This window comes from Drosophila mauritiana, chromosome 3R (assembly GCF_004382145.1).
Source record: "Drosophila mauritiana strain mau12 chromosome 3R, ASM438214v1, whole genome shotgun sequence".
Classification (NCBI taxonomy): domain Eukaryota; kingdom Metazoa; phylum Arthropoda; class Insecta; order Diptera; family Drosophilidae; genus Drosophila; species Drosophila mauritiana.
The window spans coordinates 25,081,516-25,104,121 of record NC_046670.1 but is presented as its reverse complement, the minus strand read 5'-3'; the positions used below and the strand labels follow the sequence as shown (position 1 = coordinate 25,104,121).

At 42.3% G+C, this 22,606-nt stretch overlaps 2 protein-coding genes across 6 annotated transcripts in view; one reads left to right on the top strand and one right to left on the bottom strand.

Moving 5' to 3' along the window:
* The first annotated feature begins 275 nt into the window (after positions 1 to 275).
* Positions 276 to 1,763, top strand: LOC117145355 (serine protease 41-like). The gene is made up of 4 exons (XM_033310974.1): positions 276 to 414; positions 837 to 1,033; positions 1,091 to 1,136; positions 1,190 to 1,763. Exons 2-4 carry the CDS (start codon positions 856 to 858, stop codon positions 1,734 to 1,736), a joined length of 771 nt encoding a protein of 256 aa, XP_033166865.1. The 5' UTR covers positions 276 to 414; positions 837 to 855; the 3' UTR covers positions 1,737 to 1,763.
* A 17,792-nt stretch (positions 1,764 to 19,555) lies between these two features.
* LOC117144833 (nucleolysin TIA-1) overlaps positions 19,556 to 22,606 on the bottom strand; it is an 88,230-nt gene continuing 85,179 nt past the window's right edge. For all 5 annotated transcript variants that reach the window (XM_033310218.1, XM_033310221.1, XM_033310222.1 and 2 more), the window contains exons 5-9: positions 22,226 to 22,328; positions 21,950 to 22,142; positions 20,030 to 20,374; positions 19,730 to 19,898; positions 19,556 to 19,672 (exon numbers count right to left, since the gene is read on the bottom strand). In XM_033310218.1, coding sequence (XP_033166109.1) covers positions 19,631 to 19,672; positions 19,730 to 19,898; positions 20,030 to 20,374; positions 21,950 to 22,142; positions 22,226 to 22,328 — 852 coding nt within the window. In that variant the 3' untranslated portion in view covers positions 19,556 to 19,630. The remainder of the gene's footprint in view (positions 19,673 to 19,729; positions 19,899 to 20,029; positions 20,375 to 21,949; positions 22,143 to 22,225; positions 22,329 to 22,606) is intronic.

Sequence of the window (22,606 nt, the reverse complement as noted above, 5' to 3'; positions counted from 1 at the left end):
ACTGAAATTGAAATTAAAGTCATAATTCATAGCGGACCCGCTGCCTTCAGCGTTCAGTTTTGGTTCTTCTATGAAACACACGAAGAGAATTCTCCACTGAATATATACGATAAGAAGTGCATGTGAAAAGTGTAAGCTGATAAGCCTTCAGCGAATCAAAAATATGTATACAAATTTAATTAGCACAAACACACATAAGATTCGTGATAAGCAAGTTTTTAAACAGAATATAAAAGTGATACTCAGCTTTCGACTTCAAAATCAGTTGGCTGTTGAATTTCCGCATGGAACGAAGATCACAGCAAGATGGATAGTACCACATGGAGCGGATCAACGGATCAAACTATGCTCCCTGGCTGGCTGAAGTTCTATCAGATTATAAAGTTATCTGCGCTGGAGCACTCATAAATAATCGTTAGTATAATCAGCATGTTGTTTCTCAGGTTATGCAGCGAGTTGCTTTAAAAAGAAAGCAATACTGTAAGTCCTGTTTAGAAAATCCGAAAAAATCATGATAGCCCCGAAAATTTCCAAGTATTATATTATTATATTTACTGCTTTAGATAAGTACTCCATCATGAAATCAGTATATTAAATATTTAATGGAAAATTAATATTTGAACAGTACTGAGTTGGATTTTAAATTGGTAAACGGAAATATCAAATAAGAACTTCTCTTTAAGTACTGACTAATATTTCTGAATAAATTATTTGTTGGTGGCTTAATCTTTCAGTTAAATAAATGTTCTGATCGCTGATAAGAAAAAAAAACATAAAAGCGCAGCGGGTAGCGCCAGCTCAATTGAAGATTGCTTTTAATCGGAATCATTTGAAAGTATATTTTAGTTTAAAACAATGAGTGGGGCACTCCGGTTTGCGGTATTTGCTCTGCTGCTGTTTTACCAGGGATCAGCATTACTTTTGGAGCAGAATTGTGGTAAATGTTCTGTATTTAGTCCCACTCCATGGCTGGTCAAAATTCGAACAGAACTGAGTTCGAATATCACGTGCACTGGCACGCTTATCAACGAACGTATGTATTAAAATACAATTTTATTAAAATTTGTGAACAATGTTGCTGACTTCGAAGGGTTTGTCTTGACCGCTGCGAGCTGCATAGATTACCAAGCTGAACTGTATGTAATAATAGAAGAAACACTATACTCTATTCACTAAGTTCCCTTCACAGCATCGTTCGCTTGGGAGAGATTGACGGAACCCTTAAAAACAGCAGTAAACTTCAGTATGAAGAAATCTATGTTGCGAGGGCGATTGTACATAGGTCTTATTCCTCAGAGAGCTATCAACATAATATAGCCTTGCTCAGATTGAAAACAAGTGTTGTATACAAAAGAAATATACAGCCGATATGCATTGATGTAAACGTTGGAAAAGTACCAAAAGCTCCTACCTTTGAGATGGAAATGAAAAAAAATGAAGTGCCTAAAAAGTACAAAGTTGGCATCCTTAATCGTTTTCTCTTATGGCTTGGAATGCGAGATCCAGAACCCGATGTTATTTTAACCCCCCAACCCTTTGAAATTGGGTGGCCACTCACCACACAAATTGACAAGTCTACAGTATTTCATCAATACGGCATTCTGAGCCATCATAATTCCAAGTCAAAGAAGGACGTCTATACCGATGTAATGGCCTACGCCGATTGGATAATGCCGCTCGCACTTGATGTGCATATAACCATGGCCCCAAATACAGATTTTGATTTTAAAATTTAAATACAAAATTGTAAACTTTTACTTCTATATTATGTTCAGTTCTAATGTTGCTATTGGCCGCTGTCGCTTTACTTCTTGATTGTATTTAATATGCTTCTATGATGGAGGAGATGGAGATAGCTCATCTTGCCCCCGAACTGGACGCACTACTACAGGATATTCCCATCTGGTAAGGTCCTTTATTTTATTTCTTGCCTGCCCTGAAATCAGCTTGTGTGTGCGTGTGGCGTAGTTGACAATTTTGGGCTATAAAATAACCATCATACTCATCTCTGAATGCTGACAGTTTTTGCATTCCTCTGGGAATGGTTGCTTGGATTTGGGATGTTACTAAAGCTTATGAGTTATCAGTCCATCCCCTAATCATATGTGTTTCCTTAAGCTTTACTTGCCATTCATTTATATGGTTTACCGCGGATAGTTAAGTAGGTCCAACTTTAAGTAAGATTAGTAGTGAATATAAATTAGACTGATTAGTTATTTGAATTTTTATTTGTTTATTTATTTAATATGCCGAAAGCTATTTTCCTAAAAACCGCTATAAACGCAAACTATTAAGACATTTGATTGCAAATCGATAGATTTTAATCAACGTTTATTAAATTTCCACTTTATCGTTGACCGCAGATGATTCTAAAAGTGTTAAAATGTTACCGCTGAAAACTCAATTTATTTTATCACACATCCCCCCACATACTATAGTCTTTTTCCAAATTCAAAAATCGTTACTCCATACACGGCCATCGACATTTTATCCAATTACAAATAGCCCTTTGACTTTAAAATAAAAAATATCGTTATGGAATTGGGGCAAATAAGCTGAACATGAGTCACATAAATTGCCTGGAGGTCCTAAATCTACATCCCCCATTTGGGGACCTTTGTGCCCTCCTATGTGTCACATTGTTTTTTAAATATTGGCACAAAATCAAATTATCTGCTATTTGTCAATAAATAACTACGGACAAAGGCGCAACTTTATTAAAATTCACCACAAAACGTTGCAGTTTCCGGTTTCAATTACGCCATAAATTTTCGGCTCTACACACCCGCACTTGGGGGCGTTCGGAGGGCGAGGGCGTGGTCGTGTCGGTCATTCGATGACATAGAGCCCATATTGAAATTTAAAGCCCCGCTGGCAACCTGTCGCAATTTACAACCCGTCTCCTTCCCGAATTGACTCAGTCATCCCTTCTCCGTTGGACCAGTCCAATGCCCAAGCTCCACCCGTTCCACAAAACACGAAATATGAGCCAATATAAAAGCAATAAAGCACGACATGCAAATAGAGCAATATGAAATCTGCCTAAATCGAGAGTAAGCCCTTGGAATCCAAATAGCAGGGAGACCACTACACAGAAACAAATATTTTAAAAAACTCCTAAGCTAGAACATTCTTAAGTAATTAGGAAGATGCCTGTTTACATTACATGTGCAATATACTTAACCTTTCTTTTTAATAAGGATTAGTATCTTTAAAAAGAAAGTGCAATATTAATATAGAACTTAACCCCTTTTCGTAGTGCACTCACGGCCTGCTTGTCTGGCTTTATGAATTATTGTAATGGCCGCCAAATGAAATTATAAATTTCATTGGCCAAGAAACTGGCACAGATCAAACGACGACAGCGTGCGGCCATAAACATTAATAACCAATATGCCAGCAGGCAGAAGGCAGGACTCGCAGGAGGACTCGCAGGACTCGGAGGACCAGGTAAAGACAGGCGTGTTAAGCGCATAAACAAGCCGCACAGAATTGCAGCGAAGAAAGGCCAGATCCTAGCAGTTTTCCCTGGGCGAGGCAAAGCCACTTTTGCAATTTATGGCAGCGGGGGAAAAGGCGAAAAAATCGCGAGCAAAAGCGCGGCAGAGCAGGGAAAAGCAAAGTTTGTTACTTTGGCACGGCTTTCACCGATGATGCATTGATGCGGATTTAAAGTTTAAAAGGTTTCGCGGCCGCGCCAGAGGGATAGAGAGAGAGATTCCTGACAGCCATTTGGCGTTTTGGCGCATAATAAATTCGAGCGGTAGACACACGGTTTAATTTATCATCAAAGGCTGCGAACGGCTGACTGGCAATCAGGGCCTAGCGAAAAGCAACTGGCGAATGGAATTTATTGGACTAACTTACGGACAAACCAGGGAAACCAGCCAAACCAGGCCAACCAGGCAAACCAATGCCGAGTTGATGGCTTCGTGGCTTCCAAGGTGTCTGTGCATAGTTTATTTCAAATTGGTTGCTTCTGCCAGCGATCCGCCAGCAGATTGATTGGACTGATGAATGAATGCTCATAAGAAGCGGTCTGCGCCACTCCATTGTGCCCGCAATCCAGTTTAAAAATTCCATTATATGGTTTGCTGTTTTTGCAGCACTATTTGCCTTCAATTGGTTATTTATTGGCATTCATATTGGAATGTTTAAACAATGGGTGGAGCAGCAAATGGGGGCTTAAAGATGATTTTCACTCAATATTTTGTTGGGGGTAAGTACACTTCGAAAATATTAAATCGTTCCTATTTAAACTCAAAAGTCATTTAAGAATCAGAAACGACTTGTGACTAAAACAATGCTAATAATCCCCGATGACGGTGAAAGACAAACCAATTTCTTCGCAATAAATGGTCTGAAGTAAGGGGGATTCATAATTTCCAGCTTGAGATAAGCACATACTTGGAGAAGGGACATGACTCGGCTGTATCCTCAGATATGGGATAGTAATAAAAGGGCACGCCTGGATGGCCAGAGACGACGGCATCCTCAAATCAGGCAGAAAAATGCTGCCGTGTCTGACTAGCTGCTGATACTGGATAGGATCTGACGGGAGATGATGGGATGGGGGCCATGGGTTAGGTCGGAATGGGGTAGTCAGTGTGTCTATCTGTGTTCCACATTTCATTACGCCGAACATGACGATGCTGGAAGCACGTAACAAGTTTAAATTGCGCTCGTTGACTGTTGACTGCCGTGCGGAAGATGCCGATATCGATGCCCCGTATCCCCATAGCCCCATGGTCATATCCACAGCCGATTCCTGATTCTGATTTCGATTCCGACGCCGCTGCCGGCCAAGTCATGGCCAACAGCCGTAATTGAACCAGAAAAGTGTATTTATATGTAACGGAAATGATGCTGCACTTATGTCCTGCCACACGGAGCAGAGTGGAACGAATCGAGTTGGCCATCCACAGATTTGCCTTGCTAATATATGATTATGATACTGTATGTGGATACTGTATAGAACATACAAAGCAGAGCCCACTCCAAGCTGGCATCTTCCACGGGCAATTGGCTGGGCGATAACGCGGTATTATGCATAATTGTGAGTGGAAAATCTGAAAATGGCTGGAGCAGCAATGATATGAAGTAAATAAAGTTGAGAGTGTGCGGGCACTGAGAAAAAATTGTTTAAAAAAGCAAGAACTTAATTAGCTGTTAGCCGAACAAAACAAGAAATATTTATGATCAATTATTAAGAAAATACTTAAAAAAAATACTTTTTCATCTTTAGTTTCTATAAGGTTTAGATAATCCATATTTTTCTATGCTTCTTCAGTTGATTTCTTTTCGTGGAATCACAGCCATTGCTATGACATTACTTTTTATGTAGTTAAAGCTAAATTGATGTGAGTGTGTGCCTGTTGTGATTTTGTTTCTACTTGGTGTGCCTAATTTAATGGCCACCTCCTCTCAGCCTGCTATCCGAGATTTGGAAGCCTGTTCACCTGGCAATGGAATAATGGCAGACTTATCGCTCTTGCCAACTCTGTTGATTTTTATGGCATCTTGGTTTTGGTTTGGGCTTCGGGTTCGGGTTCGTGGGAATGCGTAAATGAAATTATTATCTGAGGGATTTTTGGCAAGCTGAATAAATAAATTTTATGTCTGCGGCTGTGTGTATTTTTATGGCCTGCCAGTCGGTTGGGGCGAACTCTTGCAGTAAGTGTTGCCTGTTTGCTCAGCATTTGCATTTATTGTAATGGCCCAAAAGTTTGTCTATTTCAAAGTCATGCACGCTGTCAAGCATTAAGCGTTTCACACACCTACAACAAATAGAATGCAGGACGAAGGACGCAGGGCACAGGACGCAGGACAGGTATGCATGCTAATGTTGCGTATACGTTATATTTTCAGCTGCTGCAAAACGCGACTCGCTGCTCCCTCAAATATTTGTGTAGAGCCAAAAACGGGCACACAAATGTGTAACCAACACGCTATTTGCTTGAGGCAAACTCACAGATGCAAACGTTCATACGTACGTACATACATATGTACTATGCTTGTACGTAGCTATATGCGGATCCCAGATGCGACACAGTGCAAATAAAAATCTTGGGCAAAAAGGTGAAACGTGTATTAAATAATTCCTTTGTCGAGCACATTTTAATCGTGCAGCAGTAGCGGCAAACAAAGGCTCCACTGGACGCCAGCCCAAATGTCCAGCGGGCACAACAAACATGGCCCTTGGTCCACACAGCCCATCCCCCATCACTCCCACCCACCACTTAAGCACCCTTAACCCTTTCTGCACCCCAACAAAAAAGTGCAAACTTTGTAAAAATTCAGAACCAGAAATTTGTTGTGTCCACGTACACGAGCTTTTCGGTCTGTGGTCGCGCATGCCAACTAAGTGGACTTCAGATCGCTGCACTGAAAAAAATGAATACAAAAGGATGCTTAGACTTAGATGGCACATAAAACAGTAGTATTTAAAGTCATGAATACCATTTAAAGTAATCTAAAACAAAAGGCAAGGTATCATTGATCTTCTTTCTTTGTGAAATTAATATATATGTTCCTGCGAGTGTTTGTCTCATATTTATTGAAAAACACAATTTTTCTCAGTGTGAGTTTTGCAGCAGGCTAAGCCTAGCGAATGGATGACAGCGGTGCAACGGTTTGACAGGCGTGTGAAGACAAATTTCTGGGAATTTTCGCTGGGGCGACGAATTCAAAACAACGAAAAATGAAAATATAACACTCGTTCTCTCACTCTGGCACACGTGTGTACAAATGTTGTGAAAACAAATAAAGGCGGAAAGCGTACCCCCTTCTCTGGTGTATCTGTGTGTTTTATAACTTCAACGTGTGCCATGTGTGTATGTGTGTGTCTGTAAGTGTGTGTGAGTGTGTTGGTGTTTTGAGAGGGACCATTGCGGTTTTGCAAGCATCAGCATCAGAAATAGGAGGAGAAAAAGCCGAAACTGAAACTGTGGCAACGGCAATGACAAAGCCATGCCATCTTTTTATTTATTTATTGTTTTTGTCTGTGCTGCTGCATTGGTGTTATTAGTGGCGCTTTCCTGCTACATAGTGTAATAAAGTACAAGCGCCACACACGAAATACCAAAACTGTAGCGTCAGCTGGCATCATTCGGCATTATATTTCTATATTTTACGAGTGCGAGCTGCGCTGGTAAGCCAAAAATGCGATTCAATTTTTGATTGGAATTATACGTTTTTTTTTTTCATCTATTGGTTTATTTTGGATAGTGCTTCGCAAGGCTTAAGTGAGTTTCCACAACTTTAAGGTCACTAATAGCAGACAATAAGAAAACGGTTTAAATACACATAAGTGTTCAATTACCCACTTTCTCGTACGTTTAACGGTCTATTTTGCAATTTGGAAATAATTCAAATTAAATGAAGTTTATTTTAGGCGCATTTAGTTTATGCAAATGAAAAATTTGTAAATGCCAAATGAAAATTGCAAAATGAAAATTGAAAATTGAAAGCGAACAAAGCCGGGCTGCCTTGGCTTGCATTATATTTGATAAAATTTATTGATATAATTATCCGAGCAATTTGTGGCCTGAATTTCTGATGTCCCATAGGTAAATAGCATTATTTTCTTGTTGTTCGAAGCAAAAACTCTCCTTTAATCGACTGTTCGTTATCGTACTTTGCAATTGGTTTAAATAAAATTGAAAATTAAATAAAAACTATGTAAATTACAGCAATAAATTTCATTCGTTCGATAGCTGGCCCATAAAGCGAAATCAGATAATGGCAATTATCCATCTAGCAGTTAGTTGGGTCGACAAAGGCTATGCAAAAAATTTTAAGCCGGGCCAACTCGTAATCAGTTTTATGCAAATGGAAAGATAATAATTACATCCCACACGACACTTTTGTCTCTTCTGTGTGTGCGTGCGGCTTCGGTTTCCGAGCAATTAATTTACAATTTTCGGTTAACTGGCTGCCAAGAATAACAAAACAATTAATACAATCAAACAAACTTTCCCAAAGAAATTAAAGGCAAGTGCCGCAAAACCAAATAAAGTCCTTCGCAGTAATATCCCATTCCCACCTGTCTGAGTACTTTTTGGGTTCGTGTGGCAGTTACTAAATGGAAAACAACAAGGCTACAGCCACAACAGTGACAACAGAGTACACTGCGGAAAAGTAAGGAGTTTTCTTACAACAACCTGTTACTATTCGATTGTGTCCAAGCATCATGATGTTCAGTGCTGATATATAAAAGTGTATACATAGATTTTTCCCTGTGTACATGGTGAGCACTGAGCATTGACCAGTTTAGTTGGCTTCTCATTAAAGATTCAGTCTGGTTTCTGGGGAGGCGTAAATCAAGCCGGAACACCGTTCCCTTCACCAAACTGAAACAACATAATTTTATGTGAACTTAAATGCTCTTAGCTCGAGTGGCGACTAACTTAAGAATCGAATTGAAGAAATTTCTCGGCTTTTGAAGCCGCTTTCGCAAAGGCTGTTGCATATTTTATGCAACTCAACCGGTGAGTTGTCGGTCTTGTTTGACTTGAATATTTTGGCAAAGCGAATGAATTTTCCTTTCTGGTTTTTTGGCATGCCTCTTTTTGTTTATGGTTGACCGAGGTCAATTGCTGGCAAAGTTTAGCATGCATGCCGAAGAGACCGTAAATATTTTAAAGCCAGATGCCAAACTGTTGCATACTTATGGGAGTCGCCGGCCGACGGACAGAGACGGCTGAAAGGCATTTCCATTATTAATGTCATTGAGGCTCTGCGAAAGGAACTCATCTCTCAACTGCTGCGTTGTGGAATTTTAATAAATCATTTCTCGTGAAATGCGTATCCAAAATGAAATGGAACGAAATCAAATGAAACGAATGAATGAATGCCTTCCACAGTGGGAATGTCTGGGCAGAGGTTGGGGAAAAGCCTCCACTCCGGAATACAAAGCAAATTAGGATCGCTTAGCTGGGCCCACCAAGGAGGGGATTTATTTCAGTGGAAATATTTAAAAATGTCCGGGGGTATTCGCTTGCTGCGTTGTAAATCAAAATGCCAGGGCATTGGCAAAATATTAAAGTACAGCGAGGAAGAAGGCATCAAATATGTAAATTGCTCTTGGACTGTCTTGATTTTCTGTTCGACGTTTATGCGAAACCTTTTTTGAGAAAACGAACCTATATATAAAATATAATATTTAAAAATTCTTTATAGACATAAACGTGTTGCCATAAATTTATTCGGAGTACTGGGAAGCCGTTTCATGCATTTTATTGGGCCAATGAAGCCGCTTTTCTCTAGACTATCAAGAGTATAAATCAGCCAAATCACGATGCAACAAATGTTTCACAGACTCATGGAGTCTGAAAAAAAAGTCTCCCCACTTTAGGTACTTTTTTCCGAATGTAAATGTTGCTCGTCATATGTGTGTGTTTTTTTAAGGGCCTGCATTGGGGACACTCTTGTCGGGATCTCGACTTTAGTATTCATTTGTCAGATGAGCTACCATTTATTGAAAATATATATTTTTTCGCTTAGTCAGCGGAATTTCCTTTGATATCCGAAATCCGTTGAAATTGGCGCAGATAGGGTTTTTAGTAGAGCAGAACTCCCATCATACTTGTAGTTAGATGGCTTAATGGTCGAAAAGGACAACCCCCAAAGCCAACAACTTTTTCGCGCATTGTTTAATTTACAATTTGCGCATTAACTTTGTCACATAATTCTAATTAACGCTTTTAATTACTTTATGAGGCACTTTGCGCCGCACCCTAAAAAATATGGCTGGCTCAAATTGCCCGGGCAACAACGGCTTAAATGTCATCGCTGCCCCACCTTCCCCTTCAGCTCCATCTCCTGCCCACCTGGCCAAATGGCCAGGCATCCGCCGAGTGCCTCGTTAGGGGCCAGCATTCGAGGCGCCCACTATTTTCACGCTGATGTTGGCAACTGAGGCCGTGGCCAAAGCTGAAGCCGGGGCCTGGACAAAGTCATTAAATGCGACGCAAATTAGATTTATTGTACGCCACTGCACTTGCCAGGTGACTGCCGAGGTACACCTAGAGAAATTAGCAATCATATAATGTGCATTAATTCATGACGATATTGATGATTTGCAAAAATAAACTTCTTGATTTCAAATATTTTTTTAAATATTTTTAAAATTTCGGAGATCTTTAGCTGAGATTCAACATGAGCTATTAACCATCTCCTGCTTTTATTTGTTATCGTTTTGCTAAACTATTAATAATAATGGTTGATAACTAATTCAAGTGTAACTGTGGGTGGTTCGGTTGGTGGTATTCTGAGGTCCAATGCCGCGGTGCCGCTGCGGTTACCGCGTTGACCTGCCCAGCGAACGTGGTCCGCGGCCAGCCCCTTTCGCCGCCCACTTTTTGCTTAACAATAAATTTACATTAGCAGAATGTTACATATTTGCAGTGCTCGGAGCGCATTTTAAAAGCCGCCTCGGACAGCCTGCCAACATCCAACTGCCAACACCGCAGAAACATGCACGCACCACTAACTGAGCCGTGTCCTTTCGCCATTCATATGTGTGTGTGTGTGTGTGTGTGTGTGCATGTGTGTTTGTGGTGAGTGCACTCACCGTTAACTTGCGAAATGATATGCAAATAGGGATAAATTCGTCACCCATTGTACGTCCTTCGCTTCGCTTCACCCCGCCTGCCAACAAATCAACTAAGCTTAATGTCAGTGGACTGCAATTTTACTTTATTGCCACTCTAAGTAGGAAAATATTTCTGGCAAGTTTGTGCATTCTTGCAATTCTCGAAAGCTATAAACTTGAGTTCAATAGTCAGTCAATTTTGGCACCTTTTATTGAGTTCGATTAACATTACATTAAACTCGCAAACTTAGAATGGAAGCAGCTATCATGTTTCACTACTTGACCTATATCATATATTTGTTCGAACTTATGAGTAATATTTCAAAAGAATTAAATTTCTAGTGAAAGCATCAAGCAAATTAAATTTCATATATGCTTTGTAGTCGTTTTATATTTCCCAATTTTAAGTTTATCTTCATACATATATGCAAAAGGTTTCATCTTAATTTACTGGTGAAAACATTTAGCAAATTAAATTCAGCTCATATATGCTTTGTACTGCCTGCAACATGTCTGCGCAGTGGGACTGAGAACCCGGTCAGGAAATCGTATCTCATAACTCACGTCATTTAATTTAGCAAATATCACGACCCCAACAAAAGCCATTGAATGCAACTGCTGCTGCTGCTGCTGCTGCTGCTGCTGCTTTTGGCTTTCGGGAATCCCAGAGTCGGCGTAATGAAACAAGAAGCAGCAAGAAACTGGCCGAGATAAAAGCCAAAAGGAGGACGGGCGACGAGCGACGTGCAAAGCGAGACAAATGGCTGGATTTCGCCTAGATCTCCGGGTGCCTTGCAGTCGCAGTCGTCCTCTTTGGTCCTTTTTTGTTTCGGTGGGCAGGTGGCAGGTGTCAGGCGCATGAGTCTAGGCAATGCTGAAGTTTTCGCATAAACAAAGGCAAATATTGCGCACTTGTGCAATTTATATTGCAAAACAATTGTCATTAGAAAATGCCGCACGAACAAAAACGCCGCAGACAAAAGCGCCGTCGACGGTCGTCGGTCGACCCACCAAGGACCAAGCACAGAGCTCTCAGCTCCGAGCACTGAGCACAGAGCAGTGAGCAGGATCCAAGGACCAAAGGCATGGACTCGCCGAGGTAGCAACTGCAACTGTCACATGTGAAAGCGGGCTGTGCTGCACAGCAAACGGCAGCAGCATTTTATGGCGCAGCTTAAGTGCTTCAAAAATTCCACGTAATGCACTCAAAGCAACGTCTGCCGACCCTCAGAGAGAACCAGCCCCCAGATCTGTCCCCATTCCGAGTCCCTCGCGTCCTGGCCCCAATACTACAGATGGCAAATAAGAAAACGTGCGAGGAGCAGCGCAAATTAAAGCCATTGCCGGTTGGATTCCGCCTGCACTGAACTAAAGTTTGAGATACTTTGGGATGTGCGCTGGAAACCATTTAATTAGCTGGGAATAATATATGGATTCTAATCAGTTGCGTGTCTTGGCAATATATTGTTAATTTATTCATTGAAAATCTAATTGTATGCATATATCAAACTATATGTGTTATCTCATGCTATCATAAGTTTCAACTACTTTATAATATGGTCTGCTTCGAACTATAACTCTTGCCTAATTACAATACATTTATATTGAGTCCCAGCGAATTAGAAGCTCAATTTCTCGCTGTGAAGTGATTCCTTACCTGCTGACAGAGCAACGTGTTCCAGGTCTTCCCTTGCCGTTTCCTTTGCCTCTAGTTGACTCTACTCAACTCCACTCTACTTCACTCCAGTCCGCCGCCCGTGTGTCATCCGTCCGCTGCTCCTTTTTCATCGCTCAGCGAGTGCTGTGCGGCATTTTCTTCATTTAGGTTTTTGTCTGTGCGATTTTCACACACTTTTTGTTCATTAGTGGATAATGAACAATTGCAGCATTATGACAGCGCCAGCAGAAGCACAAGCAAAAGCTGGAACAGAAGCAGCTTCCGTGGCAGTGCAATGCAGTTGAGTTGAATTCTCTTCTTCTCGGTGGCCGGAGCATTAGCAGCCTGCATCTGGCCAGTTTTTCACCTCTCGCTATCCGGACGCAAGCATTTTTATTAAAATTCCATGTCAGAACCATTAATTTTCCCGCACTGTGCACTCGCTCCATTCGCCTCGTCCTGGTTTTTATGCAACGACTGGTTTTGTTCTTTTTTCGGTTTTAGATGTTTTGCCGGTTGTTGGGTTAAGTTTTGGTCGCTTTTATTGGAGCTTGTGAGCAGGCTGTGCGCTTGTTCTTTAATAAAGTCTCTGGATAGGAATTAATAGCTTTTCGTGTCGAATCCTTCATGTTTTTATGGCGAAAGGAGATGGCTGGCTATGTGATGGTGGGCTGGGGACTGGCCATCTCTCGTCCCCGCAGGAGTGCGTTCAATATGCAAATGATCCGGCTCGGATGGCTCGTATCTGGGGGCACAATCAAAGTTTTGTTTGGCACATTAAACCACAGCTGGCAATTAATTTGGCTTAGTTTAGTTTAGTGCACTTCCGTTGCGCACAGCGGCCATTTTGTCGCACCGCCGGATGGACATCAGCCATTCGCCAGCAGCTGCAGCGGCAACGGCAACGCCGGCGAATTCATGACCGCTCAAAAGCAGCTTTAGTTTTTATTACCATTAAAAGTGGGCGGTGCCACCCACTTCCCGCTGCTGCGCCCAAAAAACAGAATGTCGCTCATAACTCAAAGGCATAAACACACAGAAACGGCACATGTGGGGGTATGAGTGCACTCGGCAAAAATTAAACTTATTAAATTAAATTATAGGAATCTGATAAGAGAATAACTTTTTTATATTTCCCCGAAGTTTTCTAACTAATAGCTTCTATCAAACCGCAAGAGTTTTAGCCACTTTCAAGCCTCTTCCAATTATTTTGGCGTTTACGATTATATACGAATCATTTTCCCAGTGTAGCGCTATGGGCCCCCAACTGAGTCTTTCGGGGCATCATGTATTTAACAATTTTGGCAATGCTCTTTGCTGGCATCACCTGAAATCCAGCCCTCGGCCCAGTGTCCTCAAGCCCCGCACTCGCATACCCGTGACCCTATTGTCCACTCGCCGGTTCAACGGCGGCTTTGAAAGCCAAAACTGAAATCAACTAACAACATTAACATGGCAAAGCAATTTCCACGCATCCAGCGAGGATGTGGAGCAAAAGGAGGAGGACCCGGACCTGGACCTGGACCTGGATCTGGTTTTTGGGCCACACACAAAAGCAGACAATAAGCGAGCTCTCTGCCATTCGTGATGACTGCAACGGTGGATGAGCCCGCGGTGGTGCTGGTGGTTATTGCATATGCACACACCATATACCGCGCACCACACCTTCGCCTCTCGTAGGGCGACATGGGTTAAACAGGCGAGAGTCCTGCCTGCAGAGAGTGTGCCAAAAAAGATGGGCATAGTTGCCGCCGGCATCCTGGAGTTGGAGCTGCATTTAGGTACTCAAGCGCCGTTGTCATAGTCATTTGCCATGCGAACGGGTCTGGGTTGGTAGCGATGGTTTTAGGTGTGTTAGCCGGGCTACGGATCGGCCCTTTGGCTTTCTATCCAACAGCGTCACATATGCTCCTAACGATAATAGTTTTCTGCGTAATTTGTTCGCAATTTTAGAGGAAGCTCCGTCGGATATCGCGCTAAAAACTTAGGCCACGCATCGGATCCGAGCCCGGCTTTTTGGGCAGGCGGTTGCAGTTGGAGTGGGAGTTTCCCGACGTTGCGTATAATTTAGTAGCCCAGCGGAGGACCCACAGGGTGGGATATTGCGCAGATAAATAGAGAGTGCACTGAGAAAGGTAACCAAAAGTGAAAACAGTATATTCTTTAAAATTAAATTAAAAATTAAAAAGCGCGAAATAAACACTTACACACCAAAAGTAATGAAGCAGGATGCTATTAAATGCTATTTAATCTTAAATTCCTTACAGCATTTATGTCTACAGATAAACCAAGCGGTGTCTTCCTTTGCTTGCCGACACTTTTCGCTGCGACTCGTTAAAATTCATTTCAATTTGGCCCTGCTCCACAACGCCTTCGGTCCGCGGCCACCAATGGGTTAAGATAGTGGGAATGGCAGGACTTTGTCTCTATCTCCGCACGTGTCACCGATGCCGCCGCCGTGGCCGCATCCTGCGTAGCTTTATAAACAATTTTGAATTTTGCGGTTGTGCGAAAATTAATGGATGCCTCGCTCTTGTGCGGTTTTTGGCCGCGCTTCCAGACACGCCCCCTTGGCGCTCCGCCGCCCTCCGGTAAATTTTAGCATTTTGTCATTAGCGTTTGCTTTCGGAAAACGAGATTGTTGTTTGTCGTTGCGGCGGTGGTGCAATGTTGGTGGTGCGATTTCGCAGCTTAATGGCGGGTGAACTGTACACTGAAAAAGCAGCTGTGTTAGATTCAGATCAAACTCAAAGTGTATTCAATGATATATGATACTACTACTTGCATTTCATATTAATTGTACCTAATCTGACATTAAGTAGTAGACCTCAATCGCATTCTGTGGGTTCATACGTTCTTCCTGTGATTATTTACCACAGCCCGAGGGAAACAGAGTGCAATCAATTAATGCAGCAGCCGACGCCGAAGATGGCTCACACACATAAAAATGTTTCCCCGGAGTTTTGATTGTGGTGGTGGTCGTGGAGGTGCAGCACGAGTGCAGTTTCCACATGTGACTATGTGTGTGTGTGTGTGTGCTATGAATAAGACAGGACGAAAACTTGGGCTTTTGACTTTGGCAGCGCCATGGAGCCGAGTCAGGCAGCCAGGCACGGTTAATAAAACAGACAAACACTCAAACTTTTGCTATAAAAATTTCCAGCTAGTGTGTGTGAGCGAGTTTTTTAAGTTGCCAGCGTTGTTTGCTTGCTAAACAAGTGCTATTAAAAGAGCATAAAAAGGTGGAAGGTGAATTGCGATTTGTGTAGCGGGGAATGGGGAATGGGGGATGGGGCCAAAGACAAAGGAAACCCACCCAGCCTTCAGGCATCGTTAAGGTCCTGGCTGGCTGGTAGCAGGATGTGTCGCTCCCTGTGCCGTAATAAGCCCCGGCAAATCTTCATGCAAACTCAGAGTTTTTATATTTGGCAGCTTAGGTGCACTTCTGCAGTTGTCCTTTTGGCGTTCTTAATGCACTGCACGGCGAAAAAAAATATATAAAAATGGGAAAACAAAAGCCGGAGCGGAGCCACTACATGATGCAGTGAAATTTTATGCGCTTAGTTTTTATTGCGGAATATTTTGCATGGCAGGGCAGTATAAAGAATTATCCACTAAAACTGTTGTAAAGCGAGTCAAGTGTTTGTTAAGAAGTACAGCTTACAGCTCTCCCTAACTCGAGAGCCGACCGAAACTTTGGCCCCGACCCTTTTACGGTGCACCCAATTTCGAGCTCGATGCGTTTGCGTTTGTGCGGCCAACGGGGCGTATGAGTAACATGTGCACTTTATGGAGGGTAGGGGCCTATTTGTTTTATTTATATTTCGCCGCGCTGTGCCATTTTGAGCGCGCATATTAAACAGGACATGGCTGTTTGTGTGGCCATGGCATCACGACTGGCAGGCCAGCGGGCAGGATACCACGGAGGCCCAGAAGAGACACGGCCAAAGTGCAAAATGCAGTAAAATATTGAAATTGTACAGTTCCCGTTGTGCAATGAGCCGCAATGCCAGCGACGTTTCAGTGTTCTCTCTGCACTATTTTTATATTTCTTTTTTCTGTGCACTCACATGTGGGGAAGAATTTTGATTTTACGTGACTGGCATGCGACGATTGCTGTGGGAGGGGTGTTGTGGGCCACTTCCATACTGAAAAATAAAATGGTTTGAATAGAAACATTCGGCGCTCGATTGTGGGTGGGTGGGTGACTTTGGAGCAGCTTTTCTCTTATTTCCAATTAGCATTGCAAATTCATTTGCAGTTTATCGGGCTGAAATAATTCCATAGAACCCTGGGTGGAATCACCAATAATTTGAAGTTCTGCAAATGCATCCATTCAGGCATTGATGTGTGATTACTGGCAATAAATGTATTGTTCCATATGCCATTACCCTTTATGAAGGTTTCGAGATGCCTCAAATTCATTATTGGTGTCATTTATAGGCCATAGGTCATAGAAATGTTATTAATCGATAAGTATTAAGTATTTCTGGTAATTCGATTCAAAAACCCCTTCCATGATCCCCAAGAAAATGAGAAGACGTCAAGGCATTTGTTTTTAATTTTGTTTTTCTGTTTTTTGATTAACATTTTTCCGTTTTATTTGATTATTTCTCTCTTGCTCGGCTGCAATCGCTGGCAGCGCCTTTTTCTATGCATATATTAACGTGTTTGCAGCCACACACTCAAGTGTGCGTAAGTGTGTGTGTGTGTGATTGCGTGGGTGTTGGTGTGGGCATAAATGGGTATTTGTGAGTTTGTTTCGGGGGCTTCGTTCGGTTTGATTGAATTGGATAGGCTTTTGATAGGCGCTTAACATAATTATGGCATTTTGCTTGCACACTTTTCATAATTCTCTTTTTCATACTGTTTGTTTGTTTGTTTATTTTTCGCTCTCCGATTTTCCTGCTGCTGTCACAAATGCAATTACATAGGCGAGTGGCTGGGTTGGTTGTTTGGATCTGATGGGCGCTATTTAATGATCTATCATATGTCTGCGCTGGGCCTTTGCAAAAACAGATGCTCTCCTGCAGCGTTGTTTGCACTCGGCTTTGGTTTTTTTGTTGGTTTTTACATGTATATGCAAATATTAATACAATTTCCTTTTAGTTAGTTTGCCTTTGTTATGCGCACATATATCTTGTTTTTAATTATATGTTTTTTAGATATACCTTTTCATATTTTTATATGTACATACACAACATTGAATCATTTATTTATATTTCTTTTGCTTACACCATAACTATGTTTATATAATTAAATATAATTAAGCTATTATGTATATGTCGTAGAGTATTTCTGATTTTTTCATCCGTTTCATTAAATTTATTTCGTAATTTTACCATAATTTTCCAACATTTCCAACATACGTTCAGCTACAATTTTATTTAATTTTCATTGGTTTTCCATATATTTTCATTATTTATATATTTATATTTACGCATAGCTTGCTCTGACACACAGTTTTCTTGTCTGCTCAAATAACATTTAGTATATATATATATATATATATATATATGTATGTATATATATAGGTGTATATATATAGATTTGTATATATGTAAAGTGATGCATCCGTCGATGCACAGTTTGTCGTTGGCTTTCAAAAACATGTTATGCCAAGTTGAAAAAATAAATCAGTTTCCTTTGTCCGTAACATCGATTTGCTCTCATCACAACTTATAGAAATTAGACTCGCTTCTTTTGGCTCCACTCCAATTATCCAATTGAAAGATTTCTAATTTTGATTTCTCCGTTTTAGCATTATGAATTAGTTTTTCTCAATTTTTGTTTTCTTTGGTATGTAAAAAATAGTTTACAATTTGTATTCGCTTTCGTTTTCCGTTTCTTAGCCGTTTTGTCTTTGTAAATACCATAAATAATTGTGTTTAGGTTTACATTTTAGTGTATAGTGTTACAGTTACTCTTACGATTCTTAGCTACACATTGACTACATTTTGTATTTTGCTTTTGCTACACGTTTTTCTTTCATATCCTTTTCTAAATATTTCGCTATTTCCTTAGTTTCTTATAGGTTACCTTAATACATTTACACGTTACACAAACACAGATACATGAATAAGGATCCTTACGTGTGAGTGTGCGTGCTTGCTTATGCGTGTGCTTGTTTGTGTGTATGTGTAGTAGCCTCTTCTATGGGTATCATTTAGGATATATAGTTTGATCTAGTCATGGGTCCATCTACATATATATATATATTCTCTGGCTCAATCGATCCGTTCTGTTTTCAGTGCAATTATCTACTCGATTTCTGGTGTGTTTCTCATTTTCGGGTTCGGTTTAGTTGTCGGTGCTTAACTCAGTTAGTACATTTACTTTGATATTTCTCTAGATAATGCTGGATAACACTCATAGTCGTGACTCAACTGATCGATGCTAATGGTGGGCCAGTCTAATGGCCCTTGACTATTTGCTAATTCTTAGGCCTATGCACATCGATATATCGGTGAAATGATCATCGGAATGGAATCTATTGGAAAATCATCGATTCTGTGAATTTCATAGAAGATGGGGCAAATTTTCCAAAATGAGTTCTCAGTCAACAAAACATATTTCTCTTAACCTTTTGTTTGTTTGCTTAGTCTACGCTTAAATATTAGTTTTTTCGGTTTATTATACTTTCTTTTGCTATCTGAAACGTAAGCCCTGGTAAATCAAAACCACTCTCTTCGTAGCACCCACTCTATTCTTACTCTGGTATATACATACCTACATACTCGTCTATATGTTTATACCTACTAAAATACATTTAGAGCTTCTCGTGTTATCATTATTAATATTTTTCTTTTTGACTGAGGCGATTTCCTCGAACCACAGGAAAGTCCCTCAAAAATAGACACAAATAACACACATTTAAACTTTGGTTTTCGGGTTAACCGTCTTGGTTTATCGATTGATTAGATCAACTTTGGATTCGACTATTGCACTTTCTGGCCTGTGTGGTTGCTGCTGTCGCCGTGGCGTATACTTAATCTAGGGTAAGATTTCGTTTACGTGTATGCTGCACCCTTCTACACTTCGGACATGCCATAAACCTGAGCCACTGGTGGTTGTTGCTGCTGTTGCTGCGGCTGCTGCTCGTTGTTTGCGACCTGCTGCTGCTGCTGTTGCTGCTGCACCCAGTGCGATGGATAGTACAGTTGGTGGATATAGTGCTGCTGCTGCTGATGCTGGTTGTGTGTGTGCTGCTGCTGCTGCAGTTGGTGGTGCTGCAGCTGCTGCGTTTGGTAGGGCGGCTCCTTCACATATTCGCCGGACGTCTGCTGCTCATGTTGCTGCTGCAGCATCTGCTGCTGCTGCTGCTGTTGCTGCTGCTGCTGGTGCTGCTGTGTGGGATACATGGCCATCCCTCATGGCAGCTACACGAGCAGACTGGGCGCCAGCCACTCGTCCTCCGCCAGCTAAACGATGTACAATCGTTAGGCACCGCCTCATCATCGAATTCCTTGAGCACTCACCTGTGGACTAACCTGGAACTGCTGCATCGGATAGGCGACCACTCCGGCCGCCTGCGGCAATGCGCTGCCCACGCTCTGTGTGATCTGCGGCGCAGTGGCTGCCGCTGCACTGGCCAGCTGAGGCTGGGGCGGCACACTCTGCCAGGTGCCGGGCAGCTGGACGCCCATTCTGAAGCGACAAAGAATAGAGAGGGCATAAATAAAGCGTATAACTAACACAAATGATTAAAATGTATTCATGTAGTTCTTTGTTACAGCTTAATCCCAACTTTGCTGCCCCGATCTGGATCTCAAACTCACCCCATGTATCCCGCCTGCTGGTAGCCGGCGAATTGACCGTAGGTGAATCCCTGCATGCCCTGCAGGAACTGTCCGGGCTGAAGGGCACTGGCGGGGGCTGCCGCCGGATATGTGGGTGCCGGCGGGTACCAGTATCCGGCCACCTGCTGTCCGTAGGCAGCCGCTGCGGCCGCCGCTGCCGCCGAGCCGAAGGGGAATCCCTGGGCCAAGGCCCCACCGGCAATGGCCGACATGTGGTTGGGGTCACCACTCTCCTTGCCCCACGCACACTTCACCGGCTGCTGGTTGATCTCCGTGTTGTTAACGGCCACGATGGCGTGGGTGGCCGCCTCCTTGGTGGAGAAACTGAGAGGTGAGAGAATAAATTTATTCTTATTATATATGGCTTAAATTCGTATAATTAATGTCGTTTAATAATGAAAAAAAAACTGCATAAAAATATAAAATTAAATTTGAAAATAAGCATTTAAAATATTTAATTATAACTAGCAATCAGATATATCTTTAGCACATTCATTACTGGATTTTTGCTTTTTGAAGGCAGGCAGCAGATTGGCCTGGTTTAATTTCCGCTTAACCCGCTGCGGCAACAAAGCGCAAAAGTGGTACAAGCGTCTGTGGAATTATTCCGTTGTTGCTGGATTGGTTATAATGATGCAGCAACTCTGCCACAGCTGCTGCTGCACTTGTAGTCCCCGAGCTCATTATGTTACAAAATGCCAAACAATGCCTCCGCTGCGCACCGCCTCCCGCCTCCTCCCGTTCTCTCACTTTCTCCTCGACTTTCTTTTCCCCTTCGCCGCTTTTTTTTGCATCACGTTTGCAACACACAAATGAGTTTTGGAGCAGTGCACAAAAGGCGCCCATGGACATGGCCAGTAACTGCAATGCGTTTGTTGCCCACCCCTCCGCACTCATCACACTTCACACATACACTTGACACAAAGGGCTACTAATATGCACAAAAGTAAAGAGTTTTCATGAATGAAAACATTTCATTTTCTCGTCTTAACTATTTTGAATAAAAAATGCTTAAAGAAGAGCCCTTATTTGTAAGAGTAATATATTTGTATTTATATTTCTGGTCACCCATATTTTTTCTCAGTGAGCGAATCCTATCCGTATCTGCCCTTTTGGTTGCGGTGGGGTGAACTCAGTCCGTCGTGGGCCAACGGCTGCCATTAAAACCCTATCAGCATTCGTGACGGCAGCTGCGATCTCCACCGCCAACACCACCAGCACCACCAGCACCACCGGTACCCAGCCACCTCTGCACCTCCTGCTCCACCGACTCCTTGGCTGGGTTTATTCCCCCACTTCTTTTTTTGGTTTGGTTTTTACTCTTTGCCGTGCCATCGTTGTCGTCGCTGTTATTGCGGTTCATTGTTCTGTTTGTAACTTCAAATTTGCCTCTCGATGTTGCTGTTGTTGCATTCCTTGTTATTGTTGTCGAGTGTAAAAGTGTTGTTGATTTATTAACGGCGAGCGGTTTGGATGGGGGCCACGCACACATTTATATGGCGTGGTGTGTGTGCATCGGCGACGATGACAATGGAAACACACCGATGACACCGCAGACCGCAGCACACGCACACCCATGCAGGCGGCAAATCAAAATGGCGGGCCACAAAGGGTTAATGTGCAGGACACTTATAGGGGCACAGGAAAATGGGGGAAGATTGCTCCATTATTTGATCGATTGCCTGATCGCTTATTCTACGGTGGAGCATACATACTTCTTCAGAAGTATGGGAGCACACAAAATATAAAATTCTAATAAGAATAACACATATGTTTAAGAAGAAAATGAAAATGTTATAAATTGGTAAATGAAGTACCTTTTATATATTAAGTACTTATGCACAGTAGAGTTCTTAATCTTACTTTTATACATGTAAATATCGTTTTCTGTCAACTTACCGCACGAATGCGTATCCTTTGTCCTTGAAGACCCGTATCTCCTGTATTGTGCCATACGGCGAGAAGGTCTTCTGCAGAATCTCCTCGTTTAGGAAGCCGGAGAGGGCTCCGTTGATGCCACCACAGTAGACAGTGCAATTGGTGGGGCTGCTCTGGTTGTAGACCTCGTCAAAGGTCAGCGGCTTGGCGTTCACTGTGGAAGAGCGAGATGTGACATTGAGACGCGGGATGGCTTGGTGGTTCGGATAGGTTGCTCTGATGGAATGGGATACTCACTGTCTGCCTTGGTTGCCGGCGGCTTTCGTGTGGCCCAATTTGTGCGTATCGAGCGCGAGCCCAGCCATTGGCCATTCATTGCTGTGATGGCGGTTTCCGCCTCCTGCAACGAGCCAAATTAAATGGAGAGCGCAATTAGCTAAGAGCCCATTCCATTTACGCGGGCTTGTCTAGCCGCTTAAGCCGCTTACGGCGGCTGCTAAGTCGCCTTGAAAGACTGCTCTTGGTTTTTAAGTAGAGATCCCAGCCCAAAATTTATAAACAAACAGCTCAGAAAGTGTTAAGGCAGAAGCAACAAAAGTAGCAAGCACTTGAAAAAATATAATTATCCCCTAACTACTCGCAATCCTATCGAACGAGATTAAATTCCTAACAATTTAA